Source organism: Microcebus murinus, chromosome 28, assembly GCF_040939455.1.
Source record: "Microcebus murinus isolate Inina chromosome 28, M.murinus_Inina_mat1.0, whole genome shotgun sequence".
Taxonomy (NCBI): Eukaryota; Metazoa; Chordata; class Mammalia; order Primates; family Cheirogaleidae; genus Microcebus; species Microcebus murinus.
Window position 1 is genome coordinate 2,489,294 of NC_134131.1, and position 22,970 is coordinate 2,512,263.

Consider the following 22,970-nt stretch of genomic DNA (forward strand, 5'->3'; position numbering starts at 1 on the left):
TCTCCATTGAGGGTCTGCCGTCCTTGCATCTTTCCATGGCTTATACCTCTCAATCTTCAGAATGGTCCTACCCTGGGTTTTCTCCTTTGAATTCTCCTAATCCTCTCTTCCTGTTTCAATCAAAACTCTGGGTAGCTTATAGTCAACTACTTAAACATTCCCGGGATTCTGAACCTATGGTCCGTGCATTCAGTTGAGTTTTATGTGTCTGGGCCTGTGTGAATTTTCTCTGAAAGGTCTGTAGTTTTCATGCAAGTCTTAGCAAGGTATTAGATCAAAAATGTTAAGATTGTCTATAGGATTCCCAGTCATCTCACAAGTAATGAGTACCTACACGAAAGGAGCATCTCTTACTCATGTTTATTTCTCTGTATTGGCATGATAGTTTTTGATCGTCTGGATAAATGAGTGTATTTATTAGTAGGACTATGAGGTGGTATAGCTTGTGGGTTAAGAACATAGGATTCAGCTTCAGATTGTGCCTTGGGTTGAATTCCTTCTTTCCAAACCCTTCAGCAAGTGATATCTCTCAAAGCCTCATTCTTCTCATTGGCAAAAAAGGAACATCACAATAGTATTAAGGGCAGAAGGTTGTTATTAAAGATTAAAATAAGATAATACGTGTGAAATGCCTAGCATGGGAACACAGAGCATACTTTCCGTAATTAGCTGCTATTATTATTTAGGAACCTTTGAAAGAGGACAAAGAGTGAGTTCTCTTGACTGTTACAGAGAAACAAAAACTTTCAAAACAAAGAGTTTTCATGCCACTCTCGAGTCTTAAAGACTCAGAACCAGTGTGCTATCTTCAGCCACGGTGGCAGGTGCAGGACAAGTACCTTCATGGAATGTTTTTCTTGGGCATTTCCTTTCCCTGTGGCCTTGACCCTGGAGGAACAGGGGCCCAGGCTGCCAAGACGGACACCCAGAATGCCAGCTAATGGAAACTTTGCGAGGGACGCTCTGCCCCCGAGGATTCGGACATATGTTTTTTGTGTTTAAATCAACAGAAAAAAAGTGCAACTGTAGCCACCCCTCTGCATAATCGTTGAAGTAGCCCTTTTCCTCCCGTGTTCTCGGAGTCCCCCAGTGCTGGGCCTGTCGCTTGTCATCCTTTGTGTGGGCCGCAGATGAGTACAGTAGGTCAGATGAAAGGCAGAGGCCGGCCGGGCATCCTCGCTTATTTACACGGCAACGATGAATAGATTTACATAGATCAAGACATACAAGTTATTTATAGTAGTCTGGTGGCCAGGGTCACAGTGGCAAGAAGGAGCCTTCAGAAAGGTGCTTTGGTTGGATACTTCTGAACTCTGGCCCATTAATGTGCACTAAATACAGAAAAGGTAATTGAAAGTCTCTTTACAGAAAATATATTGTCAGCTGGATTTCATTGGCACAATAGAGAAAATTGTCCACTTACACTTTTCCTATAGGTTTCTTTTAAGTGTACACCGATTCTTTCTATCACTGGTAATTGTGTGGCCTTGATGGAGTCACTTGTGAATATCCTTTCTTTTGGAAATCTTGAAAATGGATAACACCTTCTTTTCATAATCACCAGGAACTGGAAACAGGCTGAATGTCCTTACACTAGTGAAAGGGCAAGTAAACTGTGGTTCATCCGTATAATGGAAGAGTAATTAGAGATTAAAAGGAACAAGTTACTGTCACCTGTAGTCACATGGGTGAATTTCAAATGCACTCGCTAAGGGAAAGAAACCAGACTCAAAATTCTATATGCTATCTGATTCCATTCATATGGCATTCTGGAACAGGCAGAACTGTAGGAGCAGGAAACTGATGCGTGGTTGCTGGGAGTTGGGGTTGGGGGTGGTTTTGACTATAGAGGTTAGGGAGACAGAACTGTTCTGTTTGTTGATTGTGGTGCTGGTTGCATGACTCTGCATTGCAAAACTTATAGAACTGTACCCCAAGAAGGATGAATTTCAATGTACATAAATAAAAGAGTAAAAAAGGGATGGCAGCATCTGTCCACCATGCTCACAGAGAAATGTTGCTTTGAAAAGGCAACGCATGTAATTTAAATCCCCAAAATATTTATTGAGTAGCTGCTATAATGCACTGCTTTACGGGAAATCATAAAGGAAATCTGCTCCTTGCATTCAGTGATGTAGCAGTCTCCTTTGGTAAACAGGAACAAGCAACTTTAAGGTAATTTTAAGGTTAATGGTTATATCATGGGTCATTAGGTGAGGAAGAGGCATCTAGTTAGGATCAGAGAAGATATTTGTTAAGAAAGCGAAGGAAGGTTTGTCAAGGAATAGTCTTGAAGAGTGAGTAGATTTTAAAATATTTTTTAGTAAACTTTTTTTTTTTTTTAAAGACATGATCTTGCTCTGCCACCGAGACTGGAGTGCAGTGGAGTGATCATAGTTCATTGCAGCCTCAAACTCCTAGGCTCAAGCTATTCTCCTGTCTCAGCCTCCCAAGGAGCTGGGACTACAGGCATGTGACACCAAACCTGCCTAATTTTTTAATTTTTTTGTAGAGACAGAATCTTGCCATGTTGAGCCAGGCTGGTGTTGAACTCCTGGCCTCAAGCGATCCTCCTGCCTCAGCCTCCCTAAGTGCTAGGATTATAGGAGTGAGCCACTGCACCCAGCCTTAGTAAACTGTTAACTGAAGTATATGATTGAAGTATATGATTCCAAATATAACATTCCTACAGAAAAGTATGCTCATCTTAGGTGGACTGCCTCATGACTTTCCACCTAGCACCCAGTGTATAAAATTGGGCAGCCTTGTGCTTCCTCTTAGTCGACCCCTCCTCTAAGTATAATCACCATCCTGACTTCTTACACTGTGGATTAACACAGTCTGGGTTTTATTTAACTTTATACAAATGGAATCATATAGCATGTATTCCCACATCTGGATCCTTTTCTCAACATTAGGTATGTGAGATTCATCCCTTGTTAGTATGTGGTAATAGTTTATTCTCATAAACAATTCCATTGTGTAATTCTCACTATTTATTCTACCATTGATGGGCATTGGTTTGCCTACAATTTGCACTATTATGAGCAGTGTTGCTGCGAACATTATTGCTATATGCTTTTTGGTGTACATGCATATACATTTCTGTTCAATACGTACTAATAAGTGGAATTACTGGGCTATAAAGCATGCACATGTTCAGCTTTGGTAGATACTGCAAACCATTTTCCAAAAGTCTTTTTATGAATTTATATCCTCAGCAATAGCTGCTGAGTGTTCCAGTCGCTCTTTTCCTCATCAACATTTGGTAATGCCTCTGTTTCATTTTATTGAAGAATGTGTAGGTTTCCTTTTTTTTTTTAAATATAGAAAGAAATGTACATGAAAGGTTATTAGTACATGAAGGGTACTCCAGGCAAGAGAACAACCCAAGGAAGAGTAGACAGCTAGAGTTAAGAAATGAGGAAGTTGTTCATATTGGTTGGAATTGTCACAGTAAGTAATACTAGAAAGATAAGTTGACCCTTGATTGCTAGTCAAAATAAAACATTTGAAAAATCCATTCATTGTATGTCGATGGACCATTGATTTTCTTAAAGTAATTGCATGAAAACAGTAGAACCGTGCTTTGGGAAGGGTTATCTAGCAGTAGACGTGGATGCATTGGGGGAAGTCGGCAGAACAATTTAGCACTCCAGAGCTGAGCCGTGTCAGAATATCTGTGAGGACAGAGGGGATGCGGTGTGGTGGCCGGCAGATAAGATGTGATCAGTGACTGCTCAGTGGAGAGTTGAGGGGAAGGAACAGTAAGGGGTGCTTCTGACCCTGGTGGTACCTTAGCTAGTTACGTCAAAATTCACTATTAACTTTCTTAATGCCTTGAATGAGCAACTTATACTTACACTTGCTGTCTCCATTTCTTTACTTCCTTTATGCTCCTTATTTTTAATGTTTTTTCATGGTTATTAAAACTCATCAGTTTAGTAAAGAACAATAACCACCATCCATCTTAAAAATAGAACCCTCTGGAAGCCTTGTCTTTGATTGCATCCTCCTCTTTACACCCCACTGAGTTAACTGCCATCCTGAATTCTGTTCTAATCACGTCTTTGCTTTTCATTATAGTTTTAGCACCTGTGAACACATCTCTAAACTATACTTTGAACTTCAAGTGGGATCATATGGCAGTGTTCTATGTGATGTGTCTTTTTTCACTCAACATTTGTTTTGATTTTATCTGTGTAGAGGCATAAGGTTGTAGTTTACTAATGTTCACCGTGTGTAGAGGACCATTGTGTCAATATTATTCGTCAGTTTATTGATCCATTTCCTCTTAATCTTTAATCCCTTGGCACATTGACCCAAATACTATAGCATATGTGATAGACTCAGGTACATCCATGTCTTGTGTCCCACAGACTTAAAAGTTGTTTCATAAGCACATTGAGAGGTTTGGTGAATACTGTAGTGCCTACAGTGAGTTGGAACGACAGTCGTCCCTAGGTATTCTTGGGGGATTGGTTCTAGGACCCTCTTGGATACCAAAATCTGCAGATGCTCAAGTCCCTGCTATGAAATGGCACAGTATTTGTATATAAACTATGCAAATCCTCCTGTATTCCTTAAATCATCTCCAGATTACTATAATATCTAATACAATGTAAATGCTATGTACATAGTTGTTATACTATGTTGTTTTTTATTTGTGTTATTTTTTACCGTTATATTGTTTTTCACTTGTTTTTGTTTTTTTTTCTGAATATTTTCGGTCAGTGGTTGGCAGAATCCGTGGGCGTGGAGCCCGTGGATGTGGAGGGCCGACTGCACTTTGCCTTCTGTGTGGGGGAGGTGCTTGCCCTTCCGGAGAGTGGCCCAACCTGGGCACTGCTGACATTTGGGGACAGATGCTCTTTCTTGTGGGGGCTCTCCCATATACTGTAGGACGTTTAGCAGCATCCCTGTTTTCTACCTACTAGATGCCAGGAGCACCCAGGTCCCCATTTGTGAAAACCACAAGTGTCTCCAGACATTGTCAGATGTGCCCCCCCCCAGGGACAAAACTGACCCTTGTTGAGCACCACTGCTTTAAAGTATGAGGATTCAGTTACCAGGACTGGCTGGAGAGAATCATGGCTGTCACCTTCCTCTTAATATTTCCCAGCCCTAGGTTGGCGACTGTGAACGGTGATATTTTCTTTTGTCTTTGGTGGCAGCCGTCTCCTGTTGCCAGGGCGTTGGCAGGTTTGCCCCGTGCTGGGGCCCATTTCTCTGTGCTCGTGGACTGCAGGTTTGCATTCTGCCTGCTTGTGGCTCTCTTTGCCTTCGCCTGGAGGGAGTCTTTACTTTATAGGTCTGATGGGACGATCATGCTCACTGCATTTATAAATTGCTTCCATTTCCCTCAAAGCAGGAAAAAAACCCAAAAAAACAAAAGCCACATTTTTTTTGAAATTGTCAGTATTAAAAGCTATAATAAGACATATATGTTAATAAATCATTTAAATACCAATAAGTTATAAGTTAATACATATTTGAAATATGCTTTATAGTGTGATCGATACTTTGATATTAATTCAGGCTTAAGAGTTATAGAAAATATGCAGAATGCTAAAATGATGGGACCTTTTGACCTCTAAAATGAAAATCTAAAACATTTAAATTAAAATATATTGAGTTAATAATGCACAGCTCTCCCATAACTTTGTATATGGATTTTTTTCCCCAAGTACAACATAAGACTGACGCATGAATCCCAAAGCACTATAAAGTTGGCTCCATCTAGTGTATGAAACTGTTATATAGCTAGGGGGAAAAAAGTCCGTACTAGGAATCCCTTTGGTACTTCATTATGGAATTAGAAAAAAACCAAACCCAAACAAAAGTGGACTTGCAAGATAAATCTGTGCTCTAGGAGATAACACAACCAGCGGTGCCCTTCCCAGCATTAGAGGAGAGGTCTTTACCTATTGAAACATCAGCCTCAAGCATGCCTGGCATTTTGTTCTAACAGCCTTGCCTTTTTTTTTTTTCTGGACAGAGGGCTTGTTTACAGGTGGTATCAACGAATGTGGCATGTCACTTCCATTGTGATATTCTCAGTCCTACTTGGCTGGCTCCCCACTTTTCCCATACGGAATCATATCTGAGAGTCATGCTTATTTTCCACAGTTAGTGAGAGATTAGGGCTAGGTTCACTCACTATGATTTCAGGACCGTACGTGATTTTCTTTATCAGACTGAAATTCTTCGTAGCTGTTTAGCTTCTCACTACAATAATAGAGTAGGCCACTATTTCTGGGCTGTGTTTAATCTCGTTTCCGCTGAAAGATTCTGGCACATTCTTTATTTCTGTCAATCAGTGTTTCCTAAATTTTAGCTATCCTCAATCTCACTTTACTACTTTTGCCCCCAGATACTATAAGGGGCTTAAAATTTCATTATTTTTTTCTTCTTCTTTTTTTTAATCAAGCAGAGACTTAAGTGGCTAAAATTTTAAACATGTATTTTAAAGGAAATATTATAATACATGGAAGCCACAAGTGGAAGTACATGTCAAATGAATACAATGAAACTAGAAGAAAATTGGTAAGAGTCTTGCTAGGTATACTGTTTGGAGTGGCCCCAGTCTGAGGTCTGAGCTTTATTGTTAACAAAGGGCAGTGTTGAGAGTCTGAAGACGTATTCAAACAGTCTTTTCTCTGAGATGAAAGAAATTTGAAAGGGCCTTTCTCACTGTGTGATTCCATGGTTATTTAATGTGGAGTCTAGATGTCTTGATCTGAGATCATCTTGCACCCCACACTTTGGGAAATTTTGCTCAAGATTTATCAGGTTTGCCAAAAGATGTCTATCATTCACCCCCAAATTTCCAAAGACATCGTTGCTCCTAGGAAGCCTTTTTGAATAGATCATCGTTTTTGAGAACATCCTACTTCTCCCATTAACAAGTATAAATTATGCTGATATACTGGGTTACTTTTTTTTCTTTTTTTCCTTCCTTGTAATTTCACATTTTCTTAATCTCTTTTCCAACCAGATTAAGTTCTTTTAGGACAAACATCATTTCATTTTTGTGTTTCTTTCTAGTACATGCCGTTAATTTAACTCATGCTTGGTATAAATATTCAGGGAAGTCTGCTTCACCTTCTTTCTCTCTCTTTTTTTTTTTTTTAAGTCAGTTCATGGTCAGAGGTAGCCAGAAAAAGCACCATGATCAATCAGTTAATGATTTAACCCATCGATGAATAGTTTCTGAGCTCCTTCTCTGCGTCTGGAATTGTACTTGGGGACGGAAGGAGGTAGTGAACTCGACAGACTTGGTTTATGCCTTTACGGAATTCAGAATCCAGGGTGGGGTGTGGGGCACAGCCAAGTGAAGAGGCAACTCCAGCGCAAGGTTCTAATTTTAGAATCATTAACAGTTTGCTTTGGTGACCATTGGGTAGCTTATACAAACGTGGAGCAGACAGCCATAGCGAGGAGAGAGTGGGCCATGGAGTCTCAAACCCCAGATCTGTGCTCATTAACGCCTCAACCTTGGCAGGTTACTCACCTCGCTGCCTGTCCCTTAATCACTTTCTTTATTGAAACGAAAAGATTCATTTGGTTAATACACATTCGGTGTGATATACAAATACAGTTGTCAGTGTGACAAAATGATGAAGAATTCTCCATGTCTCTCCTCTCCTCCCTCCTTTTTCTTTAAATGAGGCAGAGACATGATCTCATTTGTTTTCTCAAATTTTCAGATTTCCGGATTTCCTGCCCTGCACGCTAGGGAATGAAAATGCATTGATCCTTGAGCCTATGTTAGAAACCAAACATCCTTGTTAATGGGAATATCATTGTGTACAGCGATGAAAGATCGCAAATCCATGTAATTTTTAAGTTGTCTGTTTAAAGTAATAAATAATTTGAACATTCAGAGTTACCCCAAAACATTTCTTTCTTAAGAATTGTGATATATCTCTGGATGTATCTCAAGCCTATTGAACAGGGCCTGGTACATAGTAGTGGTTCAATAAATATTTATTGACTGAGTTTTAATAAGGATATTTTGATTCTTCTATCTTTTTTTATGGTTTGATTCACATCCTTTAACAATGAACCAATATTGTTTGATATTAGGAGCCAGATAAGCTTAAATTGGAGGCTGACTATTCTCTATATTATCAGCCTTGCCTATAATATCTGGCAGGTAATTAATACTTAGTAAATGTTTAAGGGAGAATTAGGTAGCTTTGTTAGGCATTTTTGTTTTTTGAGGACATTGACTTTATTTTTTTAAGTGAAAATTTAAGTTTTTTTCATGGCAATCCTACTTGAAATTACACAGACTATTAATTTAAAATATTGGTTATCTTAACAGTTTAATATCAACATAAATAAATACTTTTTTATAAGAAAGACTCCCTAGAGTATGAATTAGATACAGAAAGCTAAGGTGTATTGAGTTTATTATGATTGATTGGAGTTTATTATGATTAATCAACAGACAGGAAGGATTTTTGTGCAAATATTATTTTTCTCATTTTAAATCCTGTTTGCTCAGCATAAATGAAACAGGATGTCATTAGTGTGAGAGTATTTGAGATGCTTTGAAAGTTTGGGAAATTTGACAATTAACACAAATTTAACATAAAATAATCTATTGGGCACAAAGAAGTTGGATTTCTTATAGTTTTGATCATTTAAATAGATGATTTCTTGCTTGACTCCTGATTATGTTTACATAGTAAAAATATAAATTAATTGACACCCTGAATCAGAGCAGAAAGTTCCCTGGGCTGGGATTTGGTTTGTAGTTAAGACAACCATTGAAAAGTCATAGTTAGTTGTCTACTATCAGAAGTTACAGATAACTATCAACATTTAGTATTTAGTTATTATGAATATATTTTTCAAAAATTTATCTGGACCTTTCCTGAATTTACATGTTTTTTGAATCTGTATACCCTCTTTGATACTGGGTTTTAAAAAAATCTTAACCATTGTCTCCAATTAATAACTTTTATTTGCCCTAGAACTTGGAGTTCTTTAAGGCTCAAAGGGCTGATTTTTCATTACCTAACAGTATTCTGAAACAGAACTGGTTGCTCCTTTGTAACATTGATTGAGTGCTATTTTTCACACACTGTGTTTAGTACTTTTCATACCTCACCTCATTTAATCATCACATTAATCTGTGAAATAGGTGATATTAATACTCCATTTTATAGATGCAAATCTTGATAGTCAGAAGTTAAATGACTTAGCCAGGGTAAAGCTAGGATATGCACAGAGTGGAGTATGTTCGTGTATGTGCATGCACGCACGCATCTACATTCAGTCACCACGCTTTGTAGTCTCCAGTTGGAAAAATGGTGCTAAGGTTATATCTGTAGGAGTGACATATCAGTTATTCATGCATTTATAAAATAGTGGACCTCTTAGAGGTTTATTGCCCACAGGTTGAAACCATTGTCCTGGATCCTTACTACACCTTGTGCAAATGGGAGTTTTTGTACTTTGGTGACTTCCATACCACCTTCTACAATGGCATCACAGACGGACTCACCAACTGACCCACTCACTTCCTTCTCAGATTGTTTCCTTTCATTAGCCCAGTCTGGAGGAGGGCTCTTGGGAGGTGTAGGATGTTGTCAGATGATCAACAAGTATCCTCAAAATTCCATCTACCTATGAGAGTCCCCTCTAAGAAAGGTCACCTGGGGAGGGGGCGGTGAACTGCAATGCAGATTCAAGCTAAAGGTGGATATTATTACTCTTAGGTTACTCTAGGTCGCTTTCTAAATCTTATTATGCTTGGGCTGGGGCAACCCTAGATAGAGAAAGCATTCCCTCCTTCCCCAGGGTAGCAGTTGCTTGGGCTAGGATTAGGGTGGGACAGCACCAACACGGAGTGCCCACCCTTGTCTTTCTTCCCAGGTGAAGCAGCTGCTCCAGACTACACCCAAACAAGGAACCCTTGTCTGGAGAAGAGCCGGAGGCCCTATCTACCCAACACTGACAGCGAAAGAGATGTCCACATGCTTCTTTTTAAATGAGTTCAAAGTTACCCACTAAACATCACGATTTTCAAATCCCAAAGTGGAAGATTTTTTTTTTTTTACTGTAAAATCCTATTGTGAATAACTTTGCCCCCTCCCCCAATTCTGATAACAGCCTTATCTGTCCCTGTTTATTTACCTTGATAAGAAAGAAAATTGCAGTTTTATTACATTTCTCATTTGAAGAGATTATGAAATCAGTATAATTTCATCAGTGTTTCTCTCTCCAACTTTGTGCTGTCTCTCACCTACTTGCCTTATATTGTAGATTGTAACCTGCTTGTTACAACAAATACTGGTTGCTGTTTATAGATAACGCAGAAAGGCCTTTGGGTCACCTTTAATGTAGGAACGAGTATTTCTTTTAAAATGAACCCTAAGACTGAGAATATCAGAGAGTTTAAGGCAAGGGATTATTAATATGTTGCATTGATTATTAAGTGAAAGAGCCCAGCTAATATTTTGTATATTTTTCCTTCATTAACTACTTAAATATTCACTTGAGATAGAACTTGAGATGCTTCTTTGTAGATGACATATTTATTCTTCTCAGGATACATTTTTCTAAACAATTTAAAGAAAAAACATTTTTCTCTCTGAATTTCTTTAATAATGTTGGGATACATCCAAATCAAGTTTGGACGCTTCTGTATTTTCTTTTTTAACCTTGAAGGGCTTCTTTGGGTATATGCTGAAGGTACAATGAGCCATCTTTGAGAGGATGCTGTAATATCACTGCTACAGGGAAATCTGTTTTCGGTAGAAGGAAAAAATAGAAACAGGATGAAGGAGATAAACATGATTGAATGGTATGGAATAGTTATTTCTGCAGATAGGTAGTCATTAAAAATTTTCTACAGTCATGCTGTGATGGTCTCAGATTAGAACTATGGGACCAGTTCCTTGTACCTTTGTACCCCGGGACTCTATCCGTGAAAGGGAGTTGTATTCAGCCACTAAAAGCTTATAAATAGAGAGTATACAGTTGTGTGTCTAATTTATGCCTGTTGACTTCCTTCCTAATTAATTAAATGCCACCCTCAGATGATACTTCATAGATCCTTCTGTACCTGATCTTTTTTTCATGTGGTCACTCATTTATTCATTCTTCTTTCCTTATGTCCACCCCCCTCCCCGTTCAGCAAATATCTGAGTGCTTACTGTACACTGCTGAGAATACAATAAATACCACAGACCTGTCCTTCAAGAAGAAAGGACAAATAAATAGACAAATAAAATGATTACACGTTGGATTAAGTGCTCTAAAAGGAAGAAGCAGACACTTGCTGAAGCGGGTGTTTCTGCTTTAGGGAGGACGGTCTGGGAGACCTGCGTGAGCAGGAAAGGGGAGACCTGCAAGATGTCCTCTGCCAGAGGAGGGGCAGCCAGCCCCAGGAAAGGGGGCACTGTGACCTCCCCGCACACTCTGAGCACAGGGGTGGGTGTGTCTGCGGTCCCTCTTGTGTGAGTCCCCGGAGAGCAGGGCCTCTTGCGCTCGCCCCTTCGCCTTGTCCACGGCGCTGACAACAGTGCCTGTCACACGCGTGCTGGGCAGCCCAATGAGTGTTTGGGTTCAAGGACCTTTTGGTGGCATCTGACCTCTCCCAGAACATGAGGATAACGGCATGTGGGGCGAAGAGATGTGTGTTACTCTTGAGAGTACTTTTTGAGTTTCCTTACTACTTAAATGAAACTCTTTAATTACTCCACCTTAAGCCTTTCTCAGAACACTCGAAGCATGTCTAGAGTAATTCCAAGTAGGTATTATACTTTAAAGAATTAAAACGTGCGAGTAACTTTTTTATTCAACAAATAAAGGCAGCTTTCCTTCTTGAGTATTTTCTTGCCACTCCTACAGAGAGAATTTACATAGACAATATTATATATAGTTATGGATATACTATAATATGTTATGTTATATATTAGTGGTTTCCAGACCTGACTTCATTTTAGAATCTTAAGAGAGTCTCTTTTAAAAACAATAGAATTCTGAACCATACCCCTACAGAGTCTCATTCAGTCACCTGTTTGGGGAATGATCCTTAACATTTGTACTTTTAAAATCTTCTGTATTTATTTTAATACGGGTAGGCTAGGGAGAAGGTGCCCTAGGTGCTTCTGATAGGAGTACAGGGTTGGTTAGAAAAAATTAGCCAGGCCTGGTAGTACGTGCCTGTAGTCCCAACTACTTGGGAGGCTGAGGCAGGAGGATCGCTTGAGCCCAGGAGTTTGAAGTTGCTGTGAGCTAGGCTGACGCCACGGCACTCTAGCCCAGGCAACAGAGCAAGACTCTGTCTCAAAAAAAAAAGGATACAGGTTTGGGAGCCATTGGCTGGGATCATAAGAAACATTTCAAGATGAGGTAGATGCTTCCTAAATTGTCTGTGCTCGATGGGTCAGTACAGCGCCTGGCACATAGTGAGCTCTCGGATGTTAACTGTTGTGAGGCTGGTGAGTAGAAGAGTTTACTGAAAAGAACAATGACTGTCAAGAGCAAAAATGTAAGAAAATGGTACACTTTGGGGGAGCGATAAAACATTCAATGCCCACATAAAATAAGAATTCTGAGCTGTGATAAAATAGTTGCTTTATTTTTCTTCAGCTAAGTTTTGGATGGGATAACAAGTAAAATCCCTTATCTCTTCTCTAACCTGTTCAAAATCGTGATCGAATTTTTCCTTCCAAAAAGATTCCAAAGGCCAATTTAGCTTCCAAAGACAAAGTTGGCTGTCACTTAGATGGTTGATTGTTTTCAATTCCAGTTTAGTTAAGGTTTAGCTTTTAAAGGGTCATTAAGAATTCTGATGACTATAGTCAATTTGCTGCAATTTAGGGCAAGGGGTAGTAATTACAATTTGTAAAGCATTGGAGGACAGGTAATGTTTTTATTCTGTGTTCTGTCCTTTATTTTTTTAATATTATCCCCCCTTCCCACTGACAATTCTTAGTTTGTGTTTAACTTTAGGATTAAAAAAAATATATATATGTATATATATATATATATATATTTTTTTTTTTTTGAGACAGAGTCTCACTTTGTTGCTCAGGCTAGAGTGAGTGCCATGGCGTCAGCCTAGCTCACAGCAACCTCAATCTCCTGGGCTCAAGCGATCCTCCTGCCTCAGCCTCCCAAGTAGCTGGGACTACAGGCATGTGCCACCATACCCAGCTTGTTTTTTGTATATATGTATTTTTAGTTGGTCGATTAATTTCTTTCTATTTTCAGTAGAGATGGGGTCTCGCTCAGGCTGGTTTCGAACTCCTGACCTTGAGCAATCCCCCCGCCTCGGCCTCCCAGAGTGCTAGGATTACAGGCGTGAGCCACCACGCCTGGCCAAAAAAATATTTTTAATTACTATGGATTATGATAATTGTACATAGTTATAGGGTGCATGTGATATTTTGATACGAGCATACAATGTGTAATGATGAAATCAGGGTAATTAGGGTATCCATCACCTCAAGCATTTTCCGTTTCTTTGTGTTCTAGTGTGTGTTCATATGCATATGATACTTATGTATGCAGACTTAGGGTACACATCTGGATAGTATAGATGTACACAAGAGAGTTGCATATACATTATAAATTGATTCATCTTAAAGATATTTATTGAATATCAAACCACAGACTGTCTACTGGGTTCTAGGATACAGTGGCAAACCAAACAGACGTGGTTCTTGACACCCAGAAGACATTTGTTGAATGATTTGGGTGATGACTTGCAGGGTAGTACTTTTGTACTAGAGAAATGTATGCAAGATTTCATGAATTTTGTAGATGGTGGCACGTGATCACATTTAAGTCAATCTTTAGTCCATGTGCTCTCGAACTCCTGACCTCAAGCGATCCTCCCATGTTGACCTCCCACAGTGCTAGCATTAAAGGCATGAGCCACCATGCCTGGCCCCTAAGTCAAGCTTTAGTCCATGTGCTGGTGGACATTTCATTGGTGTGTCCAAGAAGTTTCCCTCAGAACTCCAGTGTAAGCTGGATCTTTCTAAAGTACCATTAGTAAATTGAACATATGCCCCTTAAAGGTAATTTTATGTAAACACTTAGGAAATCTTTCTTGGAGTGGTGGATTGTCCAGGATAAGTCAGGTCATGTCACTGGCTGAACATACCAGGGGAACATTTGGCACCACATTGTGTCCCCTTCGGGAATGGCTGGAATTGATAGCATTGGTTTCATGGTCAACATTTGAGAACCCATGGCGGGGGCAGATTTCCCCTTCGTGTGAGCATGTAATAAATCAGGGTTTCAGTTCTAAAGCTTACCCAGGACCTTGTAGCTTAATTCAACTTCAGATAGTACTCAAGGTGGGAGAGAGTCTGGCTTGAAGTTTTATTTACTTTCTTTAAAAAAATTTTTCTTTCTTTTTTTATTTTGGCATATTATGGGGGTACAGATTTTAAGGTTTCAATAAATGCCCTTTCCCCCCTCCCCCCACAAGTCTGAGTCTCCAGCATGACCATCCCCCAGATGGTGCACATCTCACTCATTATGTATGCATATACCCGCCCCCTCCCCCCTCCCACCTGCCCAGAATTTTTCTTTTTTTTAAGATGGGTTTTGCTATGTTGCCCAGGCTGGACTTAAACTCCTGGGCTCCTGCAATCCTCCTACCTCAACCCCCTGAGTAGCTGGCACTACAGATGCATTCCACCCTGCCTGGCTTGCTTTTATAAAATCTTGATATGGTAATTGCCTATATATACTCTCTTTTTTCTTTGATCTTTTACTTTTCCAATTTTGTTGTTGTTGTTGTTTTTTCACTCTGTACAATTTTCCTTTGTTTTCTCAATTGGTCCATATTAATCCAGCATAGCTATCACTAACCACAATCTCTGAGTCTTTTTAGAGTTGAGCATCTACTGTGTGTCAGAGACCATGGCGAACTCATGTCATCTCATTCAGTTCTGAAAATAACTTATGGGATAGTCACTTATCATTTCTCCTTTCTTAGCTGAAGAAACCTGGGCACAGAAAGTTGGGTAAATTTGCACAAGGTCCCAGAATTAGTAAGCAGTGGAATTTGAATCTGGATAAATTAACACCATAATTTGGGTTCTTAATTTTCATGCCTAACTTTGCTAGAGGCAGAAGAGAGGGAGGTGGGGAAGGTTAGTAAGAGAAATAGTGTGGCCTCCCCCAGGAACCAGCAAGCACAGTGCCTGGCCTGTAGAAAGTGCTCTTGATTACTGCTGCTGATGAGTGCAGTCATTGCACCTGGATGTTTCTCTCTTACTGCTTCCATTTATTGGTCCTTAGGCTTACCAGTAATCTGCCCACTTTGCTCCACTCTGCACCTTTCCTCCCTCCTCCCAGTGATCTGCCCCTCCCCCAGTCTCCATGAGCTATCATCACTTCCTACCAGAACCATTGCAGTAGTCAATCTTGCCTGTCTTCCAGTTGGCTGTAAACATAGCAGCCACAGAGACCTTTCTAAAAACTTAGATCTGAGCTCATCACCCCCCTGCTTGCAATCTCTCAGTGGTTTCTTGTTCATCTTGGAACAAAATCAGTGACCTTTCCCTATCCTACCAATCCTGCCTGGTCCGACCCTGGTCACTGCTTAGCTATCATGGGTACCACGATTTTTCCACACTCTATGTTGTCCAGCGACAGCAGGTCCTCCTGCTTAACTCCCCACCTCGGAGTTCTTGCGGGTGTTGTTACTACTGCCTGGAAGCGTCTTCCACACCCCCCTGTCTCACTCGGAGCTCAGCCCAGAGGTCCCTGCCTAAGGGAAGCCTTCAATTTTAAGTCTTTTACCTCTCAGTAGCAGTCATCACATTTATCATTATAGGTTTATGTGATTAATTAATATGTGTTTCCCACTAGACTGTAAACTCTCTAGTGTTTCCACAGTGCCTGGAACGTAGAAGGTATTCTGTGAACATTTATGGAATAAAAGCAAGAACGAATGAATAAATGAGCAAAGACTAAACAGAGCCAGAAAGAGTTTGGCTGAGACTCCTGGCTGGATATTTCCTATTTTTTAGAGGGAAGTTAGTTTGATTATGGCTTAAAGAGGTTGCATTATTTTCCAACCATTTATTTTGGAGATAAACTTAGGCACAGAGAGGTGAAGCAACTTGCCCGGAGTGCACAGCCGTCAATGTCAGATGCCTTTGTTCTGACCTTTGAATTGTGTGTAGGGCCACATACAGTGTTTTCAGAACTCTGCAGGGCATCTTTGGTGTGCTGTCTGTAGGGAGCTGCATCAGTATTTGAAAATATTGATGTTGTCATGTCTGCGTCTTAAAAGTGTTTTTTTTTTTTGAGAACATGTATGGTTATTTTTATTTATTTTTCTTCTTGTATACCACTGCGTTCAGAACTGGGTTGAATGACAGCTTTGTGTGTCCTGGAAGACACTTTGAGGCAATATGTGTTTTGTTAATACTTGCACCTGGACCGGGCGAGGACAGCTGTCCCAGTATTCTCGGGGTCTGGGGGTAAGAAAAGCTGCGTCCGATTTGTGGGATCAAGCTCCCCACACGCCTGTGCACAGATGCAAGACAGCCAGAGGTGTGTGATGAGTGGACGCCCGAGATCTCCCACACTGCAAAGGGACACGAACGATCCCATAACCCTCCCTCCCAGGTTGTGTGACTCCATTAAGTGTTAAAAATTCACCGGTATGTGAAATGACCTCTCTCTCCAAGTTCTCTAATAACGTGCAGTCCTGCAAGCCTGGACCGGTCCCTGAGCTGGGGAAGGCTAAACGAGCATCTCAAGGTGCTCGCCTGGCAGCTGGGTTTCCTTTCTGGCTGTGCCTGGGTCCTTGAGCAGCCCCCTTTGTGGTGTGAGGCAGCGTTTTTGTCCTGCAGGTACAGAAGGTACTGGATTAAACAGGTCTGCTGTTGCAGACAGACACCAGGCTCCGTTGTAGCGCAGAGCTGTGTTTGGATTGGAGTTTCCAGGGCCTTATCAGGAGCCACCCCTAGTGACACAGCCGGTGCCAGAACTAACTTTGACTTTCACTCTTCGCCAAGGGCTTGCAGAACACCTTAAAGGAAAAAAGATGGAGGCGCTTAGAGTTCAGATGTTCATGCCATGCTCCTTTGAAAGCTTGTATCTGTAAGTGAAGTTTTATTCTGGAAATAATCCTGGGACCACTTAACAGGAGCCGGTTTCTTCTTTTTCTTTTTAAGGGGGAGGATAGAGGAAGGGAATGTTTTATTGGAAGTTAAAAATACTGAAGCTGTTACTTTGCGACTGGGTCTAATCAGCTTCAGCTTGTAACCTCTGCTAGGTGGAAATGACAAGGATTACAACTGGTTTGTGGGGTTGGGGGGGAATGGAAATGCTAGCCCATTATCTTTGCCTTCTGGCTTAAAATAGAATGTTGGTCTTCAGTTAATAATGACCAAAAAAACCTGACTGCTTGAAAAATCTGAGTGAGAACAGAGCTTGATTTATGATTGCAAGATAGACTGCAGAACAGCTTTGTTATGAATAAAAAAAGAATTTTCTGCAGGAAAATAGTGTGCTCAGTACAGTAGTAACATTTGTCAAAACTGCCCTGTTGTAAAGACTTTGGATTTTTAGTTTCTATGCCCCCCTCATTTTTTTCTGACTGTGCAATAGTAACGATTGTGTTAATAAACACCTCATTTGCATTTTTGTATACTGATTTTGTTGTTATTGTTGTTGAGGGGAAAACAAAACATCCAAACATCAGAATCATCTGCCTGGCATGTATATGTGTAGAACAAGTTTGAAACTGGCAGTTTCAAAGAAATACTAAAATGGAGAAAGACTAAATGGATGACAGTCCCCTCCCATCCCCCCCTTTAACATTTACTTTCACTGTTAGGTGATAAGATTTGAAAACAATACTGAAAGCTGTGTCCCTAAGTGAATAGGCATTCAAGCAAATCAACTTATGCAAAAGCCACCTCTGGAGCTTAATAATTATTTACCGAACGTTCCTGGGTCATGAGAGAGGTTCTGATTAAGGCAGAAAAGCATTATGTTCAGCAGCTTGTGAAGGTGTGTTTAAAGACGGCAAGAATAATGGAAAAATACTAGATGGAGCAGAACTATTTTTAGAATTTGATTCTTAAAAAAATAAAACTCCCCTCAGTTTAAGTGTGGGTTAAAGCTGATCGTTTTCAGTAGATACATCTTTAAAAGGTGCTATAAAAGGTAGTTTTAAAAATGATTTCTAATTTCTTATGCTTCTATTTCTGCTGTATTTAGTGTGCTTTAATGGATGCTTTAGGTTTTTTTCATTCTATATGTCATTTAAAGAGTTTGATTATTCATCTCTGTAAAATGATGGAGCATTTTACGGGCAAAGTATCCATAGTTTTGTATTTAAAATGTCATTATGCTAGAAATGTTGTAAATTTTGCCTTTTAAATCAGACAAGAGTTGGGGAGATGATGTCTGTTCTTTGTGATTCATACCCTGTAAGAATGTACTGTATAACTTACTGGGTTTTTAAAATATTAATTTTAAGCCACTTAAGGGATGGCATGAACGGCTGAAACTTGCCATTCGCGATGCAGCGTGAGGACAGTAGTAATGTCAGACCTGAATTTACACCCAAATTAATTCTTAATTTTGAATTTGTTTTTTTTAGTTAATTCAAATACTTATCATAGGAGCATGCTTTTCTTATAAACTCTCAGAATGAAATTCTTAGCAAATATCTCTGACAAAGCTTGTTCCCTGGGCTGTTGCCCATTAACTTCTTTGCACCTGTTTTTTCAGGAGGGCACCCACTGTGAATTAATTGTTTGTTTTGTATTTTCCTCTAGGAAGGCAAAGGAACATAATAGCAGAAGGCAACATTCTAGAAAGTTGGCTCCCTAGAAAGTAACTTGTCAGTTTTCACTAGTTTTTAGATATTAAGATGTTCAGAGGATACTATTTCAGGAATTGGAACACAGTATAGAAGAATTCACTGCCTAACCTGTACTCATTGTCTCTATTGTTTGTGGATCATTCTAAGCATCCTGCCTGTATTAACACATTTAATTCTCACAACTGCTCTGTGAGGAAGGAACTTTTTTCTACCTCCCATTTTGCAGATGAGAAAATGAGGTAACTCATACAGTTAGGAAATAATAGAGCGAGGATTTCAACTCAGGCATTCTGGCCCTGGGGCTTATGCTCTTATCTGTTACATTCTCTGGATTTTCACTTAACATGCCAACCAAATGAATCTGCATAGATTCATTCTTCCTCTGCTTTGTTTTTTTTTTTTTTTTTTTGAGACAGAGTCTCGCTTTCTTGCCTAGGCTAGAGTGAGTGCGTGGCGTCAGCCTAGCTCACAGCAACCTCAAACTCCTGGGCTCAAGCAATCCTCCTGCCTCAGCCTCCCGAGTAGCTGGGACTACAGGCACGAGCCACCATGCCCAGCTGATTTTTATATTATATATATTAGTTGGCCAATTAATTTCTTTCTATTTTTATGGTAGAGACTGGGTCTCGCTCAGGCTGGTTTTGAACTCCTGACCTTGAGCAATCCGCCCGCCTCGGCCTCCCAAGAGCTAGGATTACAGGCGTGAGCCACCACGCCCGGCCTCTGCTTTGTTTTTGAATCGGTTTCTCCCATCCTCAGATTTCTGAATTACCAAACCATAACTCAGTAGAGCTTTTGAGGGGCTACAGTTAGTCCCGGTGCCGTGGTGTTTGTCTGTCAAATGTATTTCCCTGAGTCCAGTTCACTGTTAATTATCAGGGAACTGTTTGGGGCAGGAGAAAACTATATGAAAATGTATCCATTGATTGTACTATCTCTTCTGACTTGAGAAATCTTGAAATGTGGAGGGAAGGTTCCTGTTAGAATTAAAGAAACAGGGTAGCTCCCTAGAGCTCAAGAGTTCTTCAGCCCTGAATGATTCAAGCAAATGACTTTAATAAAGATCCTCCGACACTGATGTTCTCGTGTTATGTGATTTGATGAGGTAGAGTATTTGTTAGGAGAGAAACACCAAATTTACCCGTTGAGCAAACATTTGTTTTACTGTGTGCTTGGGGGTGCCTGAGTGAGGAACCATGTAAATAGCTCTGCCCTCGGGGCTGATTCGGCCAGGTCATGAAGGACCAGGTACATACCTGCCTCTTCTTTAAGTCTGGACCTCATCCTCATGGTCCAGAATGGCTTCTGGAGCTCTAGCCATTTCTGCACATGGCAGAGGATTCAAGGACAGGTATCTTTTGAAGGAGATTTCCTGGAAGTACCACATTTCTGCTTAAATCTTGTTGGCAAAACTTAGCATGGGGCCCACCTACCTCTGGAAATCTGGGAGATGTTGTGGGTGGGGAGACAATAGGAGAATGGGTGCTAGATTGTTTGAATTGTAGTTCTTAGGCTCACACTTTTTTTCCCCCTCCAGAATTACTCATATTTTCTAAAATGTCACAAAACTCAGCTGTGGTATCCCAGGGTACGTCAAACTGGCTTAAGCCAAAGTGGAGATTGATTGGTCCTTTTGAATCACTGTTCAGGGTTAGTACAGGGCTATCATGGCTTCAGATATGGCTTGATCCAGGTGCTCAAAGTCATCTAAATACTGGCTTCCTCTTTGTTTTTCTTCTTCCTCAGTCCTCTCTCCCTTCTTTACTGTTTCATCTAGTTTGGCTTTCTTCTCAGATAGACCTAGGAGTTCCAGATGTATGTTCTACCAGCTTTTCAGGCCTTAGTATAAAGAGAGTTAGTTTACTCCTGTAGTTCCAGTGAGAGGCATAGTGGTGGCTCTTGTTGGACAGTCTTGGGGCCATTCCTGAGTGAGTCCTTGTGACCAGAGGAATGGATATACTGATTGGCCAGGCCTGGGTTGTCCTTGCATGTTTGGAGGTAGTAGCAACAGCATAACCTCCTCATGCACTGAAAGTGACGGAGCTGGCTCTTCCAAGTGAAATCAGGCTACTTTCCAAGGAAACGGGACAGGGTGCTGGGCAGATAAAAATGCCATGGGACCCCCTTCTTCTGTCTTGATGTCAACACAATGTTGCAAACTTTGCATCTTGGCAGATCTGTCCTAGACATGCAGTGATTGTTAAGTGATGGTAGTCTAAGGCTTTTGCTCTTCTACAGTGCTCTTCTGCAGTGCTGTCTAGACAAGTAGATAAAGCCTGGCTTGTGATTGGGATAATTATCTGAGTAGGGATAGAGGGCTTTCTGCCTTTAAAAAGTTCCTTCTGTTTACTTTCACACTCATGTCTGAATTATGTTTTTAGATTTTGTCCTAATTTTGGGTTTAAAAAAATGTTCTTTCTTTTAAAATACTCTTGGGGTGGGGCATCTTGCCATGCCATATCAATTACTTATACCTTATAGGAGACGAACTTTTCAGAGCTTTGTAAACACATTGACTGCCACTTTAGAAAAAAAAAAATGTTTTTTTTCTTGGGGCCACGGTGTTTTATTATGAAAATAGAACAAAAACTTCGAAAACAAAATGATGCTTTCTAATCTAATGAAAAATTTGTTATTCTTTATTGTTTTCTGCACGCGAGTTACATGCAGTTTGAAAAATAGTTTTTGCGGCTCCCAAGATGAAGAGACATGTGAGTTACGTATGTTTCACGAGGCCCCAGGCTCAAAACTAGCGTGCGTTAAATACAACTCACACGGCAGTTAATGTGTTAAAACGTGGTAGCGAGATGTGAATGGGATTCCTTCGCTGGAGAGAGGAAGCAAGAAATCTAGAGTGTGGTCTAGTGGAAGGAAGCTCGGTATGAAAGATAGAAAACTTGAGTGTGAGGCACTTCAACTTCATCTGCTTTATCACCTTGTGATGAACCGACTCTCAGAGGTGGTTTCCTTGAAGGGAATTCGGTGTTAGGAGTGTGCCAGCCCACCGTGGCATCTGTGGGACATGAAGCTCTGTCGTGCTCATGAGATGAGAAAATGGCAAATTTCATATCCTTGGTTTAAAATATCTTTTAGTAAGCACCTGAAATTCTCCTTAGTTGGAGTATATAGAATTGGGAGACACTTTGGGAGTGATAAAAAGAAACAACTTAAGAAAAAAAAAAAATCTGGTGATGTTTTTCACTGGATTGCCTAAAAGAGCATTGTTCATATATTCCAGAGGTCTCTAAGTGTTTTTTGATCATCCCTCCTAGTTCATTTTTCTCCAGCAAACTCTTTCAAAACAACTTTATTTTCTTTATACATAAATGTGCCATCGTCATTATATAAAATGTATAAAAAAGAAAATAAAACTGATGAGATAAAATTAAATATAAAAAAAGGTTCCCTTTTTTTCTTCCTGTATGGTATCATTTTTGGTATCCTCTTCTTGGAAAATACTGATACATTGAGAGTCTTATTAAGGTTCTCTTTGATTCTGAACCAATCAGTTATTGAGGTTAGTCTCACCTGGTACCTGCTGAAGGTCCAGCTTAAAGAATATGGGAAGTCCTGAATAGATAATGGAGTGTTTCCAGTTTTTACCAACTAATTGGGATATCAGAGTTAGAAAGTAAAGATTTCAGATTTTATCTTATATATGATGGATGGTTCTTAATTTTTACAATATTTGTATCCGTTTATACAATGAAAGGTACAAAGCTCTGTGGGTAGGAACACTGTGCAGTTTGGACACCGTGATATTCTGAATAGCACCTGGCCTTTGGAAAGCATTCAGGTATTTGTGGAAGGAAAGAAGAGGAGAAAGACATGTAAGAAAGACAAGCCTTTTTGTTTTCTCTGTGCCAGCAACCTGGAATATCTATTATCCGAGCTTCTAATTATCAACCAGAAAAAGATGGATTTTGGCAGATTTTTACCATTATTATTATTATTATTATTTTTTTGACCACTAAAACCCAAGTTTGGTGGTGACAGAGGTCCAGAAGATCTCAATATCTAAAGCCAAACTGTGATAACTGGTGCTTTCACATTTATATAGGTTATACCACCAGCTATTTTAAATACGAGGGATGATATAGTTTCTTATTGATACTCTCTTCTGCCATACGTGGTGAAA

General features: G+C 40.0%; 1 protein-coding gene across 7 annotated transcripts in view; it reads left to right on the plus strand.

The window, feature by feature from the left end:
- The window catches only part of MITF (melanocyte inducing transcription factor), a 212,645-nt gene that overhangs the window by 103,627 nt on the left and 86,048 nt on the right, over positions 1-22,970 (plus strand). The window contains exon 1 of one of the 7 annotated variants that reach the window (XM_012787401.3): positions 16,316-17,097. The exons of 5 other annotated variants lie outside the window; for them this stretch is intronic. In XM_012787401.3, coding sequence (XP_012642855.1) covers positions 17,042-17,097 — 56 coding nt within the window. In that variant the 5' untranslated portion in view covers positions 16,316-17,041. Of the gene's footprint in view, positions 1-16,315; positions 17,098-22,970 lie in introns of those variants that run through there. One more of the 7 variants, XM_012787402.3, reaches the window with a different exon arrangement.